Source organism: Gopherus flavomarginatus, chromosome 2, assembly GCF_025201925.1.
Source record: "Gopherus flavomarginatus isolate rGopFla2 chromosome 2, rGopFla2.mat.asm, whole genome shotgun sequence".
Classification (NCBI taxonomy): domain Eukaryota; kingdom Metazoa; phylum Chordata; order Testudines; family Testudinidae; genus Gopherus; species Gopherus flavomarginatus.
The window spans coordinates 59,154,407-59,180,644 of record NC_066618.1 but is presented as its reverse complement, the minus strand read 5'-3'; the positions used below and the strand labels follow the sequence as shown (position 1 = coordinate 59,180,644).

General features: G+C 41.7%; 1 protein-coding gene across 3 annotated transcripts in view; it reads left to right on the top strand.

Annotated features, from left to right (window-relative positions):
* Window positions 1-26,238, top strand: part of SNX13 (sorting nexin 13) — a 150,225-nt gene that overhangs the window by 105,880 nt on the left and 18,107 nt on the right. For 2 of the 3 annotated variants that reach the window (XM_050938590.1, XM_050938588.1), the window contains 5 exons: window positions 2,141-2,210; window positions 9,216-9,388; window positions 14,712-14,819; window positions 16,560-16,670; window positions 18,781-18,942. In XM_050938590.1, the coding sequence (XP_050794547.1) occupies window positions 2,141-2,210; window positions 9,216-9,388; window positions 14,712-14,819; window positions 16,560-16,670; window positions 18,781-18,942 (624 nt within the window). The remainder of the gene's footprint in view (window positions 1-2,140; window positions 2,211-9,215; window positions 9,389-14,711; window positions 14,820-16,559; window positions 16,671-18,780; window positions 18,943-26,238) is intronic. The other variant, XM_050938589.1, reaches the window with a different exon arrangement.

Here is a 26,238-nt window from a genome sequence, read left to right as displayed (position 1 = left end):
TTCGGTTTACTTTCATGAATCAATGCACTTCCCAGCATGGCCAATCTAGTTAAGTGTTTGCTACCATTTCCATTATAAAACTACATTTTTAGCAGTTTATAACTTGATCATAAGAATGTATTTCAGACCTACTTGGAGGACAGTCTCAGCCTAAGAGCTAATTTTTGTAAATCGGTTGTTTTAGATTCTAGGTAGTTAGAGCAAAGTATATTTTTTTACCTTATGTTTAAGATAATTTTAAAATACAATACTGATGTATCTTAACTTTTTGCAGTTGATTTATATTGTAGATGAATCTTATTGAAATATAGTCTAATGATTTGAGATGATGTACAGAACTATTCCAGTTACATGCACAATAACTATTTTTCAAATTATTATACAGATATTATCTAAATGGGTCTATAATACAGAATTTACACTGGTGGTGGTAGTGGTGTTTTTTCACATCATATCTCTTCCAGAAGTGTATGCTCTTGTGTCTATAAAAATTGCACGAATATTAGCTTAAGGGGACTGAATCAGGTTTCAAAGCTATGCATATGCAGTTGTGAACATAAACTAGATATCTGTGCACACATAAAGCTGTTCAGAAGTTTAACTGGTTACTGGTTTGTATAGATGAATAATATGCACTTACACATGTACACCTAATGTGCACGTTTATTAGTTAGGGATTTGAAAATTTGGACATAATTTCCAAAGGAGGCAAGGATACCAATACATGTAAATACCTTTAACATACTGTTTCTGTCTTCCCTATTTTTAAAAAATATAGTAACATTAAAACTTAATGTCTAGAGCGTCTTTCTCTCTTTTTTTGTGAACACAATTGTTCCCACACGTTTTGCACTTGCAGATAATTTGCAGCCCCAAATCTAGTTCATTGGAACCCCTTTCCAGAGAGTAACTGCCCTTCCCTAGCTGCCAATCTCTACCCTCTTGCTAGGTACCTAGCTTTCTACAGTCCCTGCCTGTTCCTGCCCAGGTGAGCCCATTCCTCCTCAATTAGCTCCCTGGCTTGCAGCCTAATTAGTAGCTTGGGACCCATCTGGCCCCACCCAGGGCATGCAAGACCATTGTGGGGTGTATACCTCAATACACATGGGCACTTTGGGGGGGCACAGATTGTGAACTGGGAGACAGGGCATCAACCCAACTGACAATGTACTCCTACAAATGACATAAGGGAAAAAAAATCTCTTGCTGAGGAATATTTTGTCTACTCTTAGTTCAATTAAAAGGATGATGTTCTTTCATCCAGTCCATCAACTTGTGTAATATTTTTTACTTATTTTGATAGAAAAGAGAGTAGTGTATCATGTGAAGTAACAGTATATGACATTTATTAATTCTTGATACCAATATCTACTATGTTTATAATATTTTGCATTGCAAATGCTCTATAAAAAGAGGGTACACATAGATCAGATATAAGGCTAAGATTTAATGGGTATTTTTAGTAAAGTTATGGACAGGTCATGGGCAATAAACAAAAATTCAGTGCCCAATGACCTGTCCATGGCTTATATGATATACCCATGACTAAATCTTGGGTGTTGTGGGGGGGCTCCGGAGCACCCGCTGGTGCTGGGTTGAGTGCTCCAGGGCTCCCAATGGTGTTTGTGGGTGGTGGCTCTAGGGTGGGGGCAGTATGGCTAGCCGTGGGGGGGCAGTACAGCTGGCCCTAGAGTCAGGCACACCAGCAAGCACAGAAATTATGGAGGTCCCAGAAAGTCACAGAATCTGTGGCCTCCATGACAGACTCGCAGCCTTAATCAGATGAAAACCTAAATCTGTGTTAATTTTTTTTTTTGTTTTGGACCAGGAATAAGGCTAGTAGATGAAGGTGTGACAAATGTAATGGTGGTGGTCATCAAATTGTTTTTTTGTTTTGGTTTTGGTTTTTTAAGATAGCTAAGATCTAATAGAAATTAGTAGAAGTGAAACTTCTAAAATAGGGGATCAACATGAAAACAGAAATTGTAGTTGTCAGATGTTGGAAATATTTTCAATTTGTTTATAAAATTGTTCCATTCAAAACTGTGAATTAAGAGCTTTAAAATTAAATGAGTAGGTGAATAAGCAAAAATCTCTTTCCTAATAGAGGGATATACCATGATCTTTTTCTTCTCTCCAGTCCTTAGATGACCTTTCAAACGTCTCTTCTGACGAGTTAGCCCAATTACATGCATACATTTCAGATACTGGTAAGTGACTTTATTGTAGTGATGGCTTACTTCTCTTTTTTTTCCCCTGTTGTTTTTGAGCTTCTGCTATTTAATACACATTTTTTATTTTAATTAATTCTAGTGTTCTAATGTTAGTGAACTAATTATAGGCCCCCTTAAATCCTAATCCTTTTTCTTTCCTTTCTGTGTCTTAAACATTTGTTTTCATGTTTGTTGCTGATGAAATCATTGTAATCCAGAGCCTCATCAAATTCATATTGTAGACAGTGCACCTAATGTACTGAAATGGGAGACTTAGTTGTGCAGCATATCATACATTTCAGTCTCTCTACCACTAATAATTAGACCGTCCATTAATTTTAATTCACTTGACTAATGCACAGTTCCTTACTACTCCTGATTTGATTTTAAACTTTAATTTATCCACTTCTTGCAGTTGTCTCTTTTTTTTCAGTCAAGCAAATCCTGTTCTCAAGTATTCACTTCTGTGCTATAACATCTTCAGCAATCTTGCTGTAAAGATTAAGTAAGCCAGACTTTTACAGCTAGAGAAGGAGCTAAATCTTATGCTGCAGTAAGTGTTAAGAATGGTTCTCATATCAGCTCTTCAAAAATTAATTAAAGTTTAATTGCTGTTATAATTAAAATGTAAGTGTTCAATAGAATTGCTCTTTAGTGGTATCAAATGCATCATATCTTCTGTTCATGTTATGCTGCAGTGGTAAGATTGTCATTGTTTCTTCATTTGATCTTATTACAATACTAATGTTTGATTTTTGGCCTAGTATCAAGGTGCTATTGGGAAAACTGTTAGTATTTTATTCTTTCTTGATTATTATTTTATTGCAGACTACAGTTCCCTCAGTGCATTTGACGGTTTCACTATATGGATACTAAAACTTTTGCAGTGTGATATCTTTAAAACCAGAGATGAGAAGTGTGTATCTTTGTATGCCTTTTAGACTTGGTTATTGAGTTGGGAGGTTTTTCTGTGTGCCTATGTAGACTTTAGTGAAACTCCCCTTTTATTATACCAGAGCACCAGCTCCACTGTAGTTGGAAAAACATCTTTTTCTTTTACATCTTGACTTCTCTAAGTGCTCTAAAATCCTCACAGTTACTCAGATTGCCTTGAGATTTTGTTTTCCTCATGGGTGGAACAGGGATTGGTCAGTGGTCCAGTTTGGAGGCCATTTGAATAGGGAGTTCCTGAGGTACAGCCTCCCGAAAAAACAATTTTTCTTAAAGTGGTCATGTTTTAATGATGATTTTTTTGTGCACGGATAGAGATAAACTAGGTCTCCATACCACCAGCGTCCCAAACACTTGAGTTACTCCAACATAATACATGCCACACCTAGCCATTCGGGGAAAATCAAATTACAACATTATTACCCAAAGAGTTTGGTTCTTGGACATGTCATCTATATAAACGCTTGGTGGCACACCACAAAGATTATGCTGTGCATGCAGAGAGAGCGAAGCTAATTAACATGTTAATACCTGAGTCACGGAAACTGAATGCCTCAAAGGGGAATGTTCCAACCATCAAACCAGGCACTGAGAGTTCAAATCCAACCATTGGCAGAAATCTTAAATTGTTAAAGGAGGCATCTGGTTCTATCAGTTTTTGTTTTGAGGAAATGTAGTCAAAGTACATCAGGATATTCAGAAGGTGCTGAAACTGTTTTTGAAACAAAAATAAATTACACGTGCAAATGTTTGCTGGGAGAGGAAAGTGATGGGAAGGATGGAAGAGTTTTGGGGAATGGGGGGGAGTACTTAGAGTGCAGCAAGGAGAGGGGGATTATGAGGAGGGGTTGGGACACTGGGAAGTGAAAATGTGAGGGTGAGTGGCTTGGGGAGAATAGGGACGGAGCACTGTCAACCTGACATTTCCCTCCCATGTGTGCCAGGATCTGGGGTCAGTATCACTTGGGGTGGTCCAAGCTATTGTGTGTCACAATCTTGGAGGCCCTAGCCCATGTAGAGGGGATCTGACCCCCCCCCACACACCTCCCAGTCTTCCCACATGTGAGCCTCAATATGGGGGAACTTAACCTCTTGGGAGTGTCAGCAGTTCTCCTTGCCCCACCTCTGTGAGCTGGAGTCTGGATAGTCCTGTCTCTCAGTGGATCTCTGAGCCTCTCTCCTTGCCCCTATATAAGCAAATATTTTGGGAGGGAAAGTCTGAAGGTGATGCAGATTTTAATAAGATGCACATCCACCCTATGTTGGGTAGGAGGGCCGGCTGTGGTGTGTGGAGGAGGGACGGACTGGGTGGGCCTGGCACATGGCTGGGGAAGCCTGGCAGAAACAATGGCAAGAGTGTCCCAGCTAGGGTGGGCAGTGGGAGTGAGGGGCCTACCTCAGTGTGCAGCTCAGGCGACATAGCCAAGGTAGCTTGTGACCCTCCAGTAAATTGCTCTCTGTAATGTGCATACACAGTAGCATAGGGCAGGGGACAGCAAGGAGGAACTTGTTAAATGGTAATAGCTTCTAGAGCAGGGATGGGCAAACTTTTTGGCCCAAGGGCCACATCTGGTTGGGGAAATTGCATGCAGGGCCATGAATGTAGGGTTGAGGCACGGGATTGGGATGCAGGAGGGAATGTGGGGTGTGGGAGGGGGTGTGGTGTGCAGGAACGGGCTCAGGGAAAGGAGTTGGAGCAGAGGAGGAGTGTGGGATGTATGAGGGGGCTTAGCAGGGGGTTGGGGTGCAGGAGGGGGTCACAGTGCGGGAGGGAGCTATGGGCAGTGGTGCATGGAGGGGTGCGGAGTATGGGAGGGAGCTCAGGGCATGGGGTTGGGATGCAGGAGGGGTGCGAGATGCAGCAGGGGGATCGGCAGGGGGTTGGGGTGCAGGAGGGTTGTGGGATGCAGGCAGGGGGATCAGGGCAGGGAGCTGAGTGCGGGGTGCAGGACGGGTTTGGCTCGGCGCCACTTACCTGGAGTAGCTCCAGGGTGGCAGCGGCGCGCAATGGGGCCTGGGCAGGGCTCTGGTCAATGGGAACTTCAGGGGAGATACCCACAGGCAAGGCCAGTGCGCGGAGCCCTCTGGCCAACCCTCCCCCAGGGGCCACAGGGTTGTGGTGCCAGCCGCTTCTGGGAGTGGTGAGGGATCCGTGGTGCCAGGGGGGTGGCAATCCTGTGGGCTGGATCCAAAGCCCTGAGGGGCCTGATCCAGCCCTTGGGCTGTAGTTTGCCCACCCATGTTCTAGAGTGCCAGCTACTAGTTTAATGAGATGGAAAGGTGAACTGGAATTGAGGATGGGGTGCATGGTGGGGGAGGAGATATAGAAGGAGACAACACATCAGTCTTCTCTCAGTTCCTTAAAGTTACTGTAACTGTCATGTAACAAAACTGTCAAGGTTTTGGGACATAAACTATGGATGAGATTTCTCTCACCGCTCTTGTTAACAATTACACATTCCAAACATTTCAGAGCATAACCATTATCCCTTTTTCACTCAAACAAAAAGTACAGGATGAGGGAGAAGTATTGAGGAATCACATAGCAACCGTGTGGACCAGGACTATTACTAGCTTTGTCACTGACCTGCTGGATGACCTAGGACAAGTCATTTCAGCTCTCTATGCCTTTGTTTTCCATCTGTAAAATGGGGATAATGATGTCAAATTCTTTGTGACGTACTCATGAAAATCACTATATTAAATTACTCCTGGGGGAATTCTGTCTCACTGCACGTGCTCAGTATTCTTGTCCCCCACATATTTCTTTGCTTCCCCCGCAGAAAATGATTTTCTGGTGGGGAAGCAAAGGAAGCCGCAAAAGCATTCATGTATCACTTCTCAACAGCACAGGTGTGTTGTTTCAGGCTTCCAGAGCAGCCAGCAGAGAAATGAATCACTGGGGGGAAGGGAAGGGATGGGGCGCCCTGTGCCAGGCTCAGCTGCTAGTCCCAACTGGGCTGTGGAGGACGGGACTTCCTCTCCCCCCCCCCCCCCCCCGGGAGTGACCAGGGCTGAGTCAGACCCTCTCCAGCTGCAGGAAGCTCTGTACTTCTGCCCCCACCCCCCATCCTCATCACTCCTCAGCCATCGGGGGAGAGTTCTCTGTACAGAGCTCCTCCCCTATCCATCCAACTCCCGTGTATGTGGATCCACATCGTGCCCAGATCACCGTGCCAGTCGTCACCCCCGCACCCAGCCCCCCCATCGAACCCTGCACTCAAACTTCCCCTCTCCCCCCGCCAGCAAGCCCCACACCAGCTGCACCTGGGCCACCGTGACTCACTCCCCCTACCTTGCTGAGCCCCAACAAACCGGCATCCAGACACACACCCAGACACCCCCATCCTTGCTGAGTCCTCCAAACCCAGACTATCCCTGCTGAGCCCCAGCCACCTTCACCTGGACCCCCCTGCAGAGTTCCATTGCCTCTGCACTCAGAACCCACCCCCCAACAAGCCCCTGTTCATTCAGAGTCCTCAGCACCCTCCATCAAGCTGCAAGCCCCACTCAGAACCCTATCATGCCACACCCGGGTCTCCCCACACTAAGCCCCTCCACACTTAGATCTTGCTGGGCTGAGTCTGCCTGCCTAGTGTGCTTGGCACAGAGTCCTGTGCTCCCCACTGCCATGCTGGAGCCTCCACATTTATTTATTGACAAAATTTGCAGAATTTTGCATAACTTTTAAATATTGTGTGCAGAATTTTTATATTTTTGGCACAATTCCGTCCAGAGTAGTAATGAAGCTAAGAATTTTTTCTTATCTCGCCACAGTAGCATATTCACAACAAACTAAGTGAGAACTACAGCTGCTTAAATGACTACTGACTCCTCATAGAATATCAGGGTTGGAGGGGACCTCAGGAGGTCATCTAGTCCAACCCCCTGCTCAAAGCAGGACCAGTCCTCAGATTTTTTGCCCCAGTTCCCCAAATGGGCCCCCTCAAGGATTGAACTCACAACCCTGGGTTTAGCAGGCCTATGCTTAAACCACTGAGCTATCCCTCCCCTCCTCCTACCACCAACAAACATTTCTCTTTCTGTTTAAAAACCTGGTAAATTCAATGGCAGAGTTAAGGTTGCTGGGTGATAGGTTGTGCTCTTTCAGAATATCAGGTTCAGCAAAACTCAACCTTCTGAAACCTGAGTACTCATAACTGCAGCTGAGGTCAATAGACTCTCTATCCTGAACATATGAGTTTCTATAAAATGTCAGATAAGGTTTTTGAAGTAGAGCACCCAAAATTAGTTGACACTTCTGACAATATTGGTTTTAATCTCAGTGCCTCAGTTCCCTGTTTATAAAATGGGAATAACACCTCCTTATTTCACAGGGTTGTAGTGAAAATAAATTCACAATTATTAAAGACATGAGGAAAGAATTTCCAATGAGAAAATTAATATTTCTATATTCAGAGAAGGGTTTGGATAGTGTGCAGTAAATAATGCTACACACTGAATGATGAGGATAAAAGAAAATATTGAATAGTTTCCCGTTCAGTAGGCATGTCCTTTTTGTTCATTGAATGAGGCAGCAGTCCTGTGAAATAAATAGTATGTAATCATGTAATTAAAACTATATCATAATACATATACATAAAGAGGCAAAATTAAAGCTGCAGTGGTAACCTTAATTCTGATATTTTGTTGCTTTTGAGTGCTTGACTTTTTGCAACCTGAACATTCTTCTTACATAGTTTTTAATCTAATTTCCTCATTTTAAAATTGTAAAAAGAAACTTCATCATGCAGAAACATATCAACCCTTGTATGGGCCTTCAGCAATGTTGGAATCTCTAGATCCACCACACTGTTCTCTAACACTTGGGGCAATGGAATACCTGGTAGCAGTAGACTGCTGTTGTCTTATGTGTGTACCTGTTACTAAAGTGGGCTGGAGATGCACCATTTGCCAGTGGATTTCACAGATGTTATCTAGACAGCAAAATAATGTTGAGACTCGGGAATAGTACGTTCAAGTCCAGGTTCTGCAGGGGAGTGTACTTTAGTGGTAATAGACCTTTTGCTCCTGTCTCTCCCCCCTCTTCACCCAGCTTCTCCCTCTCTCCTTTTCCCCCTGTCCCCAGGGCAGTTCCTGCCCTATTTCTGCCCCCCTCCTACTGTCCCACTCCATTCCCCCCGCGCTTCATTGAGAGCACAGGAAAGATGATCTCCTTTCTCTTAGTTCCTGTGCCCAGTGCTACAATGGCTCCTGGAAGCTGCGAGGAGCAGTTGCAGGATAAGTCTTGCACAGCCCCTATATTCCCTGGATGGGGCATACCCATGTATTCCATGGGAATGATATATGTGCAGTCCTTAGGCCTGTTGGGGCTGAGGGGATGGAGCACATGAAATCATACAGTTTAGCTTCCAAGCTCTAACAGGTTTCTATTGATCATGTATGAACTGTGGTTTTTTTCTAAAGGCTTACGACACAGCCAAATTTGGGTGAATATTTGTGAGGATAACAAAAACTGCTTCCTTGGCATAAGTGCTACCCCCTGCCAAATTTAAGGTCCTTGTTCCATGACATGGCAATGCTAGAGCTTCTTGATGAATGGTTTTAAGATCATTTTTAACATAGTCAAAATATTTTTTCGCTACCATTGTTCTCAGACTCAGCTGAGCTGTTTTAGCTGAAACTTAAAACAAAACAAAGTTCCAGCCCAGATGGTCTAAGTTTGGCAAAGTTGTAAGAAACTGAAAACAGGGTCTTATAATGGAAAGTGTCAAGCAACTTTATCTATAGGCATCACTATCTGCACCTCGCCTATAATTGCATTTCATCTTGAGCTCCTTGACTCCTTAGCTTGTTGCGCATATATATACAATGTATAATTTTCTTCTAAGCTAAAGAGTCATGATTACACAATATAGGAGATATAGGAGTCTCTGGAGGATGCCACCTACGGAGGGTTTATTGCTTGCATCCATTTTTGTATCCAGGTCTGTCATTTCAGATGTTTCCATTTCATGTCTCGTGTGTCCTTTCGTCTTCCTCCTTGTTTTGTGTTTCTCTTCCCTCTTCATTTTTGTTTTAAATTACTAGTCTATGCTGACTATAACCCATATGCTGTGGCAGGAGTATGCAACGACCACGGCAAGACATACGCACTGTATGCGATCACTGTACATCGGAGAAATTCAACTAGTGAAGAGATATGGAAAACGTATCGTCGCTACAGTGACTTCCATGACTTCCACATGAGAATAACTGAACAGGTAGCTGGTCCCATAGAGACTGTTTAATCTTATGACTGTTTATATCTTTGAAAGGCATGGTTGTGTCTTAGCAGCTATAGCATTGTTTTAGAATTGGCCACTAAAAGTTGATGTAACTTTGTCATTTGTGTGGCCTTAATTCAGGGGTGGGCAAACTTTTTGGCTGAAGGGCTACATCTGGGAATAGAAATTGTATGGCAGGCCGTAAATGCTCACAGAATTGGGGTTGGGCTGCAGGAGGGGGTGCGGTCAGAAATGAGGAGTCCAGAGTGCAGGAGGGGGTTTCTCGGGTGAGGGGAGTAGGGTGTGGAAGGGATGTGAGTGCTCTGGGGGTGCGGGCTTGGGGGGGCTGGGGTTGAGGAGTTTGGGGTGTAGGAAGGTGAACTGGGTTGGGACGGAGGGGTTTGGAGTGGGGTTGGAGTGCGGGAAGGGTTGCAGTCTCCAGCTGGGGGGTTGGCACTAGGGATGCATGGTTTGGGGTCCAAGAGGGTGCTGCGTGCTCGGCTTGAGGGGTTCGGAGGACGGGAGAGGGATCAGAGCTGGGGCAGGAGGTTGGGGCCCGGGAGGGGCTCAGGAGTGCAGACTCAGGACAGCACTTACCTCAAGCGGCTTGTGGAAGCAGCGGCCATGTCCAGGGAGCTACGTGTGCTGCCCCAGTCGCAGGCACCACCCCTGCAACTCCTATTGGCTGCAGTTCCCGGCCAATTGGAGATGCGGGGGCAGTGTGGAGAGTGGAGCCTCCTTGCTGCCCCTACATGTAGGAGCCAGAATGGGGCCATGCCGCTGCTTCTGGGATCCACGTGGAGCGACCGCTGATCCTGCTCCCCAGCTACGGTGCCAGAACCCAGCAAGCCCCAGATCCATGCCCTCCAATATGTTGGTAACATATTGTGAAACTTATTCTATAGCATGAACACCATTTCCCTAGCTTGTCAGGCAAAACAAGTGTTTGTCAAGTGTTTATTGAGAACTGTTGACAATTGTATTAGATAATGAATTTCAATTGTTTGAATTTGTGCTCTTGTGTAATATATAATTGCATTTTCTCATGATTAATGTTAAGGATTTGCACTGAGCCTTATACTTGCATATTTTTAAAAAGGAAATAGTTTTTTGTATGTTAGTGATTGAAGCCTTTTTTGTATTTGGTCAAGTAAAGAATGCTTTTTATAGGTGTCTTTAGAATTAACCACCAAAGAATAATGAAAAAAATTGTATTATCTTCAGAATTATTTGGTTGACATGTTTTAATACTTAACTTTCTATAGAAAAATTAACGTTCACAGTGGAAGTGTAGTCGGTAGGGAACAGTTCTTTAGTTCATTTGTTGCATTTGTCACAGAGCTTAAGAAATAAAAACTGAGCTTGGGAAATGGGCCATTTAGGTTTTTAAGTGAAATGCTAAGGATCTGTGAGGTCTAGGAAGGGGACAGCTGTTGGCAGTTCTATATACTATTAGACAATCTGCCTTTTATTGCTTTGCCTGTATTCTCATACTCTTAACCCTCATAAAATAAAAGGAAAAAAATGCAAAGCCTTGTAATTCACCAGCTGGTACAAAGTAGAACCTGCTCACATGAATAAGTGTTAACACAATGCTTTTAAAGGAGTCAAATGCTTTTGAACCACATCTTAGTAGCAGTTGAGATTGTTGACTATATAAATGCTTTAACTATTCAAAACTGTTGCTCTGTAGCATACATTTACTAGATTTTTTTGGTAGCAGAAGTGTAAATAGGTTTAATACTCCTAATGAGAGTTCTCTGTTGCCATGTCAGGCTTTATAGGGTCAAAATAACGTTTTAAAATGGAAATGGCCAACTTCTTGAAGAGTAAGCACATTATATATACACACACACGCTAGGAATGTAAAAGTTTAACTGGTTAACTGATAAGCTTGATGCTTATTGGTTTCAGTTAACGATTAAACTCAATTGCTAGCCCCGCATGCCTGGGGTCCCGGCTGCTGGGACCCCACGTAAAACTGCTGCAGCACCCCCATGCTTCTAGTTCCCTGGTAAAACCTTTAACTGATAGAATTTTAATCACTTACACAATTACTTTTTTTTACATACTATTTACATCCCTAATATACATATACTGTACTCATACAACGTATATTTAATTATTTATAGCTGTACATAGGTTAAATATTTTTTTAGATTATAAAAACTTATCAGAGTTGGACAGCTCTGACTCACTGACTAGCATGGGATGTAGAATAATATATTTCAGTATATCAATTTTGCACCCATTTCTGTCTGCGGGATTAATATCTATTTAAAAAAAAAAAAGACATAACACACCCTGGAATCCATGAAGCTGGAACAGCTGTGTTAGGTTTCTTACAGCAGAGGGTAAAGATGTGTTGTTGATGTTGTCCCCATGCTGATAAAATGTATTCTAGAAAAGTGTAGTTTATACATATAGAGACACAGATTAAAAGCCCTGTGAAGTCAGTAATAGCCTTTCCATTCACTTCAGTGAGTTTTGCCTTAGTCTCTAGATCACCATAGTTTGGGCTACAGTTTAAAGCAACAATATTGACACTTATAAATTCTTTATTTTTTAATTGAGTTTCTCAAAGCTGCAGATAAATACTCATAACATGTAATTATGGAAGTGTGTACAGAACAGGCTGTAAACCTGTTCAATGCTATTGTGTATTAAAGTTAGCTAACAAATCTTGCTATTTCAGAGAGTTTCATTAATCTGCATATCTTCCAATTTTGTAAACTATAAATATTTGCATACTGTGGCCCTTCTTTTGAATCCACTTTTTAACCTTTTATAAATTATGTATTATCTATTGGTGTTTTCAAGATCTAAAATCTTGACTCTACAGATATAAAAAGCAACACTACCATGTATTACCACACAGTGAGATTTCCTATTTTAGCCATTTGGAAAAAGTGAAATATCTTAGATGCCATTGTGTGGTAAATAACTTGTTAGTACCTATGATGCTGATGTTTCTCCTGTGCTCTTCAATATAGGAGTGTGCTACGAGAGTTCTGTTACAGCTACCCTCTTAGTCTAGTGTAAGGTTCTTAAAGGACTTTGCAACAGTGGCATAAATTAAAGCAGCCCCTCAGGTGTTCTCACTTGTGCAGGGGCTTGCCAATGCTAGATCAGGGAGCTATAGCCAGTGACTTGCAGCCCCCCTGCACCCTGATTCAGAAGCACAGCTTGTACACATAGGAAACCTAGTCCTGTGGCCTTTGCCTTTTTATATTTAATTTTTAGCTATCAGAAAGAACCACCGCATTATTAATAGAGAAGCTCTAAAAACAAATAACATCCAGAGCTGGGGTTGAATAGTGAGGAAGAAGTAAAGCTTTAATTATTGTGAGACAATCAATCTCCTCTGTAGTGCAGTGGTCTTAGCTGATTCAGAGCAGGGTAGCTTTGAATTAGGCCCATGTGGTAGCTTTGAATTAGGCCCAATATTTTATTATAAATAAGAGCCCAGAAATGAGTTAAGTATTTGTGCCGTCATAAAGGAGGGTTGGGATGTTTGGTAACTCTTTTATTTTTCTTCAAATTTCACAAAGCTGGCTTGTGGCACTGATTTCAGATTGAGCCCTCCCACCCTAGAAGCAAAGGGCAGAGGATTTGTAATGAGTGGCTGGACAGGAAGAAGGAGCTCAAAATTTTTCTGATACTGAAACCAGCTTTTCTGGGTGCATTAATAAGAACATCATCTTAGACCAATAGGGATAGTTTAGGTGTCTGTTTGAAATGTAACTAAGTGATGAATCAGAAAATTGTTGTACATGAAATACAAATTTATAAAGATGTCTTTGTTTTTAAAAAAGTGCTTAAAGTTCTGATCTTAATTTAAAACACTTTGTCAGACTATAAAATAGTGTAGATATTTACTTTTTAGTGGTATTTTTTTGGGTTGAGCTTCTGTTAGCATTTTTTGTTTTCTGACCTTCCTGCTGCATCTTGAAAATGCTATAGGGTTGCTTCCAGTTTCTAGAAGTTAGTGTTTTAATAAATTCTGAGAAGTGCCATTGAAACCAACTAACCATGCTTAATAGCCTATTTTCCACTTCCAGGGCTTCTGATTAGTCTAGTTTTCCTATGTGACATACATTTTTAGAGTGAACTAGACTTAAAGCCAAAAGGGAAAATGGTTCTACACAGTTCTTCCTACACATTGTAATTAGTTTAGAGCTGTGGGGAACCTTACAGGGTTCGGTGGTCTTCACAGACTAAACCCTGGAGTTCACTTTGCAGGAACTGGAAATGAACCAACCCTTCCCTGTTTGATTGGACTCTAGAGTTCACACATCCTGAAAACAGTCATTCCCTCACTCCCACAGGTGATTCTTAACTAAATTCCACTTACCCCTTCAGAAGGCACAGATTGCTACCAGTCTCTTAGATGTTTCTAATAGAAAATCTGGGTTTGCTGAGCATGAAGAGCATTGTCTGAGTCTTCAGGTTCTATTTTTACAACTTGAATATTCTAGGGTATTGCAATGGGAAGACACTATCTCCCTAAAATACAAGATCTTTCTGGAGGAGAGAAAAAACCTCTCCTCCATTAAAGGAAGTGGGACAGAAAGACACTGTAGCCTTACCAATATGTGTGCTGCTACCCTAAGCCCAAGAGCAGATAATGGCTTCTGAGGTTTAGTGAGTTTAATGAAGGGTAACTCTGATTCTCAGAATCCACATGCTAAGAATTGAGACTTGATTGCCTAGCATGTGAATGCTAGAGAAACCGTGGATTCCTTTGCATGTGTGCTGTGTGTTATGGTTATGCCTATCTTGCTCTGGATTTAATGTGACAGTGGTCGCTTTCAGGTCTGGGGCTGTTTCACTTCTCTAACTGGTGTTGCTCCCCCGAAGATACAGTATGCAGTCAACTATGTGACCTCCCAAAAGACCATGGAATAGGCCCAGACAGTTAGAGTAGAAGCAGCAGTAGTAGAAAGGAGGCCACTTCCCCAGAAGACTACAGTGGTAAGCAGGGCCTCTGAGGACTTGTGGAGAATGGCAGCAAGCTGGCTGACTTAGAGAGGAGGCAGGAGGACATTTTGAAGGGATTTGCAGATGCTTCCAATGTGCAAACCATATTTTAGCTCCTTCTGACTAATTAACAAAATATTAACTCTTAAACCCGAGCTCAATTTGAGCAGATTTTATGATCTGATCTATGTGAATATTTTGTACAGTTCTAATTTAAAAATAAGTGGGTGCTTCAAGTTGACATGTTATGCAGGAGTTCAGAATAGATGATATAATGGGTCCTTCTGGCCTTCTAATCAATTAAAAAAAACAATATAAAAAAATCTTTTTTTTTTTCTAGTTTGAAAACCTAGCAAGTATATTAAAGCTTCCTGGCAAAAAGACATTTAACAACATGGACAGAGAATTTTTAGAGAAGAGGAAAAAAGATTTAAATGCATATTTGCAGGTAAGTTCTTGACTAGTCCAGTTTCAAATTTTCCTTCATGTTTATGGCTGTCTGCCTGAACTAATAGTTCTCCATCAGCTATTCAGTAAATTATACTAAATGTTAATTCAGTCACCATGAGATTGTCTTAATAAAATACCCTGATTTGGAACAACACAAGTATGTTGTAAATGTCACAGCTGAAGGAAAATGCTAAATTTAGCTCGGATCATCTGTGTTTCAGTGACCAGAACTTAAATAATTGAAGTATAAGTGGGGGGGACACAGATGCTTAGTTTTATAAGGTGTTAATAACCCAGTTTTGAGTTGGATTAACTGAAGTAGTTTATCCTAATGACTGAAAGTGGTTTATTGCTTAAGGAAGGGTATCACTCCTCTTATACTATAAGTAGAACAGTAAAACTTTATTCTAGTTGTTAAATTTTCCCCTCTCACTGTTAGCTCAGCATCCTTCTTCATTTTCCCACTCCCAGCTCAACTTTCAGACTTAGTCTACATCTACACTGCAGTTGGGGGTGTGATTTGTAGCTTGTGTAGGTGTATCCGTGCTACCTTTATTTTAGCTATCTTGCTAAAAATATCAGTGAGGACATAACACAAGCTGCACAAGCCTGCCTGACTCCCCTGGGTATATACTTGCTTGTGCTGCCTACATGAAAGTCCACATCATCCTATCCTCGCTGCTATTTTTAGTGAGCGAGCTAGCTAGCTTTAATATAGCCTGGTACATCTACATAGGGCTGCAAATCACACTTCCAGCTGCAGTGAAGATGTCGTCCTGGTAATTTTGCTCAGCTTGACTGAAACACTATTCTAGTCTTTTGGTCATTTTTTTTAAAGTGTTTAACCGCTCTTTTCTTCCATTATTCTGATGCTGAATTCAGTTGTCATTTCTAAGTGACTCACTGATAAGACTGATCTCTAAAATTTTTGGCTCAACAGGGAACAGTTGTCTGAGAAGTTTTTTTTTTGTTTCAGAGGGCACGTCTTTACTACCACACTAAATTGACACTGCTGCTATTGATGCAGCAAAGTCAATTTTGCAGGTCTAGTGAAGACATGCTAAGTCGATGGAAGACCTCTCTCCTGTCAATATCTATAATCCACCTCAACAAGAGGCAGAAGCTTTGTCATCAGGAGAGCATCTCCCATCAACATAGTGTAGTGTGGACACCACTGTTAGTCGATCTAAGGTATATCAATGTAAGTTACATTAGTTACGTAACTTAACTACTGTACCTTAGATCGACTTACAGCATTAATGTTGATCAGGCCTAAATAAAATTCCAAGAGGGAGTGAGAGTAAACAAAATGCTATGAAATCTAACAGCTGTTCAGATTGTCTAACAACCTGCATTTGTAATGTGTATGGTTACATATTTTATTTCAATATTTTTCCTAAGTGTTGATTACAGTGTGACTACTAATTTTAGACACTAGTTTCAAGATAACCAAAGAAGATGCCTTTTACAAATAGTATGGAACTGATAGATCCTTCTTAAGCACTTCATAATCAGTTTTTTTTATTTCCCTCTCTGTAACGATACTCATCTTGAAGTAATGTTTAGAGAGAGAATGAAGAAAATGCATTCCAAACTGCCACTTTGTACAAATATATAAATTTGGTTGCTGAATACAGTATTAAAAACCTTTATCAAATGAAATGATATGACTTGTTTCTAAATATGATATGTATTTTGGAAGAAGCTGAAAGTTTACAATTAATGCTTTCTTTCTTAGTTGTTGTTAAATCCTGAAATGATGAAAGCTTCCCCAGCTTTAGCCCATTGTGTGTATGACTTTCTGGAGAATAAAGCTTACAGCAAAGGAAAAGGAGATTTTGCTCGAAAGGTAAGAATGGCATTTAATATTTAGCAGATATTAGTGATGCATTTGGAGCCATAACTTAGTAAATGAATTGAACATATCAATAACTGACTGCAGACAGTTATAAATCACAGTGTTTTATTTTATGTGCAAGCAATTTTTGAATTTGCATTATATTAATAATATGTGTTGTCAGAAGGCAACAGTAGTATATCAGGAAATAAGACTAGTATAGAATTAAGAACTTAGCCATTTTTAAGATGTCTTTATTTGTAAGTCAAGGAAACCAAATTTCCAAGAAATGAATGAGTGTTGTTTGTGCTACAAAAGGCTTTTTAATTCTATTGTTGACAAGTTAACTTCCCATCAAAGATTCCTGTTCTCTCTTTCCTTTTCCAATCTCCTACCTACCTCCAACTCAACACATGGCTGCTGCTATCATGACTTCCACTCTCCAGTCCAAAATATGTAACGCATGTACCTTCTAAGACTGCTGTTAATGCTGTTTCACATTCAGCCAGCAGGGAATACATGGAGCTAAGCACCAAAATAGTTCAGCAACTGTTAAGTGTGCATGAAACTCAGTTGTGTTAGTGAAATTGGTGTTTTTGCGAATAGATACTTCAGTTTACAATTGCCCATTTTGCATGGGCAGCTGCTTTTGCAAATTAGGTCCTAGTTGTCATTCCCAAATTCCAGTGACCTGACATGGGCAACATCTTAAACTCTTAGAAAAGTTACCTTTTCAGTTATTTAAACTGTGTTCTTTAAAAATGTGTCTGTAGAGTTGACTGCAAAACATCATTCTGAATTTATCCAGCTTTATGTAATGTCCCCAAAAGAATAAAGATTTAATGTTCAGCTTTCCAAATGTATTGGATTTTTCATAACCTTATCTTTTCCTATTGTAGACTATTACACTAGATGTGCTTTTATTACTTGCACTGTACTTTAAAAAAGTGTGCATTGAAAATATCAGAATGCTTTAATTAGTCTCCATAAAATATTATACTAAAAATAATTTAAATGTGTGTGCCTAATGCTGAACATGTTAGACTTAACATATCATCATCATGATGCCATTTAGGCAAGACATGGGACAGAGAGTCAGATAAGAGATGAGATGAGAACAAGGGAGGTAGTGCTTTGGGAAGAAGTGAGTTTGGAGGACATTTAGTGGGCAAAAAATTGAAAACCCTTCAAAGCATAAGGGAGTGCTAGGAATGAAGGTATAAGCTGTGATTGATAAAAGGATAATAAATGAGGATTAGATTGGTGTAGGCAGAGTGGAACTGTGAGGAAATGGAAACTGTAATATTTTGGAACAATGTGATAAACACAGAATAAGGAATTTCACCAGCTGAAATCAGACATCAGGCATGTTTTACAGAAAGGTCTTCAAGGTTCTGCCCCAAGACTTATTTGTAAAAAATAAATGCAGAATTCATTTTAACTATCATGTACATTTGAAATGTTTGAGAAATCTATACGCAGTTGTTTGATACCTTTGTATTGTATCTTAATATATGGAAAATATATGGACATTTAGTGGGCAAAAAACATTATGAGGCTAAAACATTCTCTGAACTCAGTGAGAAACAAACTTCAGCACTTTAAGCAACATTTCTATGTCTTGCCATGAAGTATAGTTTAGATATGCACACAGGGAAACTTTTCCATATATTAAGATACAATACAAAGGTATCAAACAACTGCGTATAGATTTCTCAAACATTTCAAATGTACATGATAGTTAAAATGAATTCTGCATTTATTTTTTACAAATAAGTCTTGGGGCAGAACCTTGAAGACCTTTCTGTAAAACATGCCTGATGTCTGATTTCAGCTGGTGAAATTCCTTATTCTGTGTTTATCACATTGTTCCAAAATTTTAAGCGTTGATAGCCAGATAATTTTGGTCTACATTAGATAGTGTTTCCAGTATGTCTGAGTGAAAATCCTGAAGTAAAAATACTTAATCTAGTGCTTGTATCAATTGAATTTTTATATTCAGAGTAAGAGTTGTACTGTACATTAGTTTATTCACTAGAGCAGTGTGACTTTTTTCTTACTGGATGATTGTACTAGTGTCCTCCATAGGTTATGCAATCGTGGTAAATGTTTTCCCCTTCAGATGGACACATTTGTAAATCCACTGCGTAACTCTATGAGGAATGTTTCCAATGCAGTCAAGTCCCTGCCTGACAGCCTGGCAGAGGGAATGACTAAAATGTCAGACAACATGGGCAAAATGTCAGAAAGATTGGGACAAGACATAAAGCAATCGTTTTTCAAGGTAAGAATGTATTGCTGAGGTAATATATGGTAGAGTCTAACGAGATGACATTCAGGTTTGGGTCCCCGTATCTAAAAACAAATGTTAAAAACCCTATTGAATAGAAAAGGCTAAGAACAGGGAAACAACTATTATGCAAGGGTTCTATTTACTTTGGAAAGTTGAAAGAGTAATAGGAGTTCCAAAAGAAAGCAATAACATGGTAATGAATAATATAGAGAAAATAAAACAGATACCTAGTTTACTTTTAAAATAAAGTTTAAAATTTAAAGGCATATTTCAAATTGAGAGAAATATTGTGCAAAAAATTACATATTGCCCCATGATTTGTTTAGGCCAACAACTCAACAAAATCTGAAAAAGGAGTAGACCCAAAGCACAAAAGGCATCCCATTTTTTACTGACACTCTTCAAAATAAGGGTTAAAGTAAATAAATGTACTTTTAAAGACCCAAACCAATTTTTAGGTAGCCCTGATTCACTCTTGCTTCCTGTTTCTAGGAAGACTCTTCCCCACTCCCCACCCCAACGCTGTAATTGCTAATGAAGTCCCTCAGCAAGGAAGCAGCACTTGCTGTTTGAAGAGAGGAGGCAGAAAGGTGCTATTGCTTCAAGCAGAAAATCTACAGTGCAATAGGCGATCCTCTGCCTTTCTCCCCTACATTTTGCAGTTGAGCATCAGAAAAGAGGTGAAGAAATCCTATGCTCCACAGATATTAAAAGCAGACAAGGGAGCATTGAGTCCAGTGCTGGCATTCCTGCTTCTGCTGCCAGGTTTTATGATAGCTGCCTAATACTGCTGGCTCTGCTCTCTTCCCCACCAAGTCTTTGGTGTTGCTGGGAGGGAAGAAGTAGTGGTGGTGGTGTTCTGTATACTACCCACTTTTGACCAAATCTCCCATCAGGCATGCAAATGATTTTTCTTCCTCAGAGGGGCTGCCCTGACAACTGAAAAGGTGGGAATAGAGGAAACTATTCTGTTCATCTGATCCTGCACTAGAAGTGGGAAAACTCAACAGTGATTTCATTGCCTGCTTGCTGGCATTGGTTCTATCAGGGCTCTCTTTCTTCTCCTTGGCTAGCTTATATCTTTTGATAATTTGGACTTTTCCTGATCTCACCCACCCCTAGTGTACCAGATATCTAAAGTTTTAAGGAGAGAGCGGGAGCTCCACTTCCTCCTTCAACTGATTGCACGTGTGCATTCCACTCTTGGTGTGTGCACATCCCAAACCACAGTAGTAGGAAAACTTTCCCTCACTAGTGCCTGTCAGTGCAGCTTGAGTTCCTTCTGCTGCTGTGCACTGCTGTGTGTAGGTATAAAGGGCACAGATGATTCACCCCCCACACACACACTTTCATTCTTACCATCTGTGATTAATGTTGGAATCTGTTGGTCTTGCTTTAGCAAGTGCTCTCAGCATGTTTTTTTTTTCATGTATGTAGTTACGTATTTATATAGTTATTAGGGTAAGTTAGCGTTTGAGTTAGTTTTAGTATCTTAGTTTTTCCCCCTGTTTGGAGTTTCATTATCAGTACTGAAGAAGGCCTTTGGCAGTATCTTGCCTGGCATGCTTGAAGCCCATGCGTATGAGCAACCCACACTCTAGTTGCTGGAAGTACTTGGATGAATTTCATAATAGGGATCGATGAAAGAACTTCAGGCCTCAGACCAAGGAAGATCAAGAAGCCAGGTTGAAGTTTCTTTTGATGAAAGCCATTCTGAAACCACCATCAGAACCTTCTTGGTCAGAGAAGTACATCAGAATCTGAGACACGTCTGCCTCTGATACAGGCTGAATTGCTATGTCCAGGAAGAAACTGCTGGGACAGGCAGCTTTTCAGCCCCAAAGCCTGCCAGGTAAGGGGACAAAGTGAGTAGAATGCAGTCAGAATCGAAGCACTCCTCCACTTATTCATCAGCTGAGTCGACTTATTGACTCCTGAACTGAGGCATGCACTGTCAAGTCTGAAGCCTGAAGCAATGTCTTCGTGGTTGTGACACCATCTAAATCTCTTGCACACTGGTCAGAGACTCCTAGTACCATTCATGCCAGAGACTTTTCAAGCTGCAGGGGACTTGCTAAGCTTATTGGCGCCAGTGTCCCCAGCGGTGCAGGAGATCATTCCTCTAGTACTGGTAAACCACTCAGCACCAGTGGAGTGCCCAGCACTGAATCAACCTCCTGAATCCTCGATTTATGCTCTCCTGTACTGTCAAGAGAGAAGCCAGCAATGATGGCTTCTCTTTACTGTTTCCAGGACTCTGAGCACCAGTCCCTGGCACTGACTAGAATGGTTACTCCATAGTCAGGAGAAGGCAATTCTTTTTCTAACTTGGGGTTGCCTCCTGTGTTTCTCAGCTGCAGCATGTCTTGCCACTCCCTTCTTAGATCTTATCTCCTGGGGTAATTGTGAGACCCTGTGTCGAGTGCTGGCCTGCATATGTGGGCTGCATGACATTGGGCTCCAGCATCTTTTCAATGGCGCTTCTGCAATCTGTGAGGGTTTTCCCGTGTTTCCAGATCTTCACCGCATCAGTAGCATTCAATTTCCCTAGGCTTGAAGTTGGGAGTCAGATTGTTGCGCACCTCCTGGTCCCAAGCCTTGTACCGAGCAGGAAGATGATGTTCAGGTGCATTCAGTGGGACAGATAACAGAGGAGGCTCATCTACCTGAACCTGTGCTAGCTTCATCTTCCACCTGGTCCAAATGAAGCAGTTTCCTTGGGGGTGTCTTTGCCTTGTCTGATGATTACAGAGCTCACCAAGAGTGCTTAAAAAGCACTTAGACATTCAGGTAGAAGAGGTTAGGGAATCTTCTCACAGCCCTCTTGATATTCTGGCCTCTGCTGCTCCATCTCTGGTGGCACCACAAATAAATGAGGCAATTTTAAAACCCATCAAGGCTCTCTGGCAAACTTCCTCCTTTCTCCTTCCCACATCAAAGCAAATAGACAAAGTTTTGCATGGTCATGCTGGCTTCCATTATTCTCATCCTGGAGACTTGAATGCTGTCCTTAAAGAACTCCTATTTCCATGTGGTGATTTATCAAGGCCACAGGAAGTATCTCAGATTCCTGATAAATTAATCTCATTACTAGTTTACAATGTTGCCCTTTGGCCAGTGGGCAGCTTCCCAGGTTATTACAAAATATCTGGCAGTGGTAGCTGCTTTTCTGAGAAGGTTAGGAGTACATGTCTGTCCCTACCTGGAAGACTGGTTTGAGGGACACCATTCCACAGTTCAGGTACTCTCCAGTGTGTCTTTCATCCAGTCAATTTTCAAGTCACTAGGTCTGTTGATTAACTCAGAAAAATCTCTCTCTTCTCACCAGTTCAGAGGATAAAATTTATAGGACCAGTACTGGATTGTATCCAAGCCAGAGTTTCTTTCCAGAGTTAAGGTGTCAGACAATTTGATCCATCATTTTAGATCTTAATATTTACCCAGTCACAACTGCACAGACTTGTATGAGGCTTCTGGAATATATGGTCTCTTGCAAGTATGTGGTCTGGTATGCTAGATTGTGTGTCAGGATTCTACAAGGTTCGCTGGCCTCAGTTTTTTTGCTGAGCCATCACCATTTGAACACTGTGCTCAGAGTGCCCACTCACATTTTACTCTCTAGACTGGTGGACAAACCCTGTCAAATTTGCATAGGAGTTCCATTTGTCCCTCCTCAACCATAGCTAATGCTAATAATGGATATATCTGCCCTGAACTGCAGGGCTCATCTGCATTTCCTTCTGTCATAGGGGTTATGGTCAACAAAGGACCTGATTCTTCACATAGATGTCAGAGAGTTGAGAGCTAGCCAGCTGGCGTGCCAGGTTTTCCCAACCCATATAGAGGGGAAAAAACCTGCTCTCTCTCACAGACCACACACAGTCAGTGTTCTATCTCCATAGACAAGGAGGGGTCCGCTCGTCCCTGTTCTGCTATGAGGCAGTTATGTATGGGATTCTTGTATTGCCAACACAATCGATCTCAAAGTCTCTTACCTTCCAGGGATGCAGGTAAAGCTGTCAGATCACCTGAGGAGGAGTGGTCCCTTCATCCACTGTAGCCAGGTCTATATTCTACCTCTGGGGGATTCCCAAGTAATTCTGTTTACAGTGAGGTGCAACAGAAAATGCCCACAGTTTTGGTCCCCACAAAATCAGTCTGGGTTCCCTAATGGATTCTTTCTTGTTCTCCAGTCTTTTTAATCTCTCCTCATATGGAAGCTGTTCTGTGCCCCTAATCACTTTTGTTGCCCTTCTCTGTACCTTTTCCAATTGTAATATATCTTTTATTAGATGGGAGCAACCAGAACTTCACACAGTATTCAAGGTGGGGGTATACCATTTATTTATGTAATGGCATTATGATATTTTCTGTCTTATTAGCTCTCCCTTTCCTAGTGGTTCCTAACATTGTTAGCTTTTTTGACTGCCTATGCACATTGAGCAGATGTTTTCAGAGAACTATCCACAATGACTCCCAAGAGCTTTCTTGAGTGGTAGCAGCTAATTTAGATCCTATCATTTGATATGTATAGTTGAGATTGTTTTCCAATGTGCATTATTTTGCACTTATCAACATTGAATTTCATGTGCTATTTTGTTACCCAGTCACCTACTTTTGTGAGAGTTCTTTGTAACTCTTCACAGTCAGCTTTGTACGTACTTCGTGTAATTTAGTATCATCTGAAAACTTTGCCACTTCACTGTTTACTCCCTTTTCCAGATCATTTCTGAATATGTTAACAGCACAGGTCCCAGTACAGATCCTGGTATTTACCGTTTTCCATTGCAACAACTGACCATTTACTTCTACCCTTTATTCATATTTTTTAACCAGTTACTGATCCATGAGGAGCCCTTCCCTCTTATCTGATATATGCTTTGCCTGGTCACCTGCTGCACCCAAATCTGAAGGCACTCCATCTAATGGTGTGGATGCTCTATGGTTAGAGCTGGGAAGGAGTCATGTTCAAAAGAGCTTCTAGATGTGCTGTTGAATAGCAGAAAACTATCTACTAGGGTTTACCTTCTTCTCTAAGTGAAAGCGTTTCTCTATCTGGTCTCCTTATTCTGGAGTTTTGCCGATACGTTCTTCAATCCAGCATTCTTGGACTATCTTTTATATCTGAAACTGCAAGTGTTGGCCATTAGTTCCATCAAGATCCACTTAGCAGATATCTTGGCCTTCCATCCTCAAGTGGATCACACTCAGTCTTTTCTAATAGAATATCAGTAAGATTTTTGAAAGGCCTGAAAAGATTGTACCCTCAGGTAGGGTTCAGACTGGTAGCCGTGTTAGTCTGTATCAGCAAAAACAACAAGGAGTCCTTATGGCATTTTAGAGACTAACACATTTATTTGGGCATAAGCTTTCATGAGCTAAAACCCACTTCATTAGATGTGGATTTTAGCCCACAAAAGTTTATGCCCAAATAAATTTGTTAGTCTCTAAGGGGCCACAAGGACTCCTAGTTTTAACCCTCAGGTACAAGATCCTGTTCTTTCATGGGACCTAAACTTGGTATTGTCAAAGCTTGTGGGTCCTTCTTTTGAGCCTTATCTACCTGTTTACTGCATCTTTCAATGAAGGTAGCATTTCTGGTGGCCATTGCTTCTTCTAGGAGAGTAGGTGAGCTGCGGACCCTGATGTCTGCTCTGCGTTATACTGTTTTCTTTAAAGACAAAGTTTACCTGTGTCCTCATGCGAAGTTTGTCTCGGAAATGCTATCTAACTTCCATATCAACCAGGTGATTTACCTATCTTTGTTCTTTCCCAAACTACACTTGAATAAAGATGAGGAAAGGCTGCTGCATACTCTGGATAGTAGGAGAGTATTGGCTTATCAGGTCCAAATGGTTACATCAGTATTCTCAGCTCTTCTTGGCAGTCAGGGACAGTGTGATGCAGCTCCCGGTTCCTTTTCAGACAGCGAATCTTCGATACCCTCATGTATTTTCTTGTGCATCCGTTTGGCTAATATTATCTCACCAAGCAGTATGACAGGCAGCTTCTGTGGCCTTTCTGGCAAATATCCTAGATATTTGTAAGGCAGCAACTTGGTCTTTGGTGCACATTGCTTCCCATTATGTTATCACTCAACAAGCTAGAAATAATGCCAAATTTTGGTGAGTTGTCCTTCAGTCTTTGTTCAGATAGGCTCCAATCCCATCCCTTTCATGGCTTCTGAGTCACTAAGAGTGGAATGCACGTATGCAATCACTTAAGAAGAAACTGTTACTTACCTGTTCTGTAACTGTTGTGCTTTGAGATGTATTGCATGTGACCATTATATGACCTGCCCTCCTGCCCCTTTGCTTGGGAGCTTTTCTGACGAAAGGAATTGAGGGAGTTTGGGGCCAGCTCCAGCCTTCATATCTACATGCAGTAGTGCACAACAGTGGAATGCTCAAGCTGTCCCAACAGGAACAGATTCGTAATCAGTTTTTCCACCCTAAACCCCATGTAATTTCAACCTCATGGAAGAGTATTCAAAAGGGATAAAATCAACAGGATCTTCTATATGTTTTAATGAGCTTCTATAGGAATTACTCTAAAAACCTGTAGTATTTAACAGTCGAAGATGCTTTCTGTAGAGTCACTTAAAAATAATATAGAAACTTTATCAGAGATGAGAGTGACCAGACATCCCGAAAAAATCAGGACTGTCCCAATATTTAATCTTATAATGTCCTGTTGGATGTATGACTTGGACACCATTTGTCCCGATATTGTAAGGTAGCCTGTGGTGGCTTCTAGTTGGTATGGGGCTGGCAGATTCCCTACCTGGCTCTGTGCAGCTCCCTGGAAGTGGAGACATTTCCCTCTGGGTCCTAGGCTCAGGGATGGCCAGGGTAGCTCTGCATGCTGCCCCCCATTCCTGGCCAATGGGAGTTGCGGGGTGAGGCAATGCGCAGAGCCACCTGGCCGCACCTCCACCTAGGACCCAGCGGGAGATGTTGCCACTTCCAGGGAGCTACCTGAGATAAGCACCAGCCCACACCCACTCCTGCACCCAGACTCCCTCCCAGAGTCAGTACCCTGAACACCACCACTCCCTGCCCCAGCCCTGAGACTCCCCCTTGAAGAAGGGCCAGAGACGGGGTCCTGCGTCCCCCACTGACGTACGGCTTGTGGTGGGGCTGCTGTTGGGGCTGTGCACCCCCAACCTACAGCTTCCTTGGGCTGTGTGCTCCCCTTCCCTATGACTCCAGTGGGGGCTGTGAGCCATGTATCTCCAGTATTTTATTTTTGCCATCTGGTCACCGTGTCGGAGAAACAATTCTATAT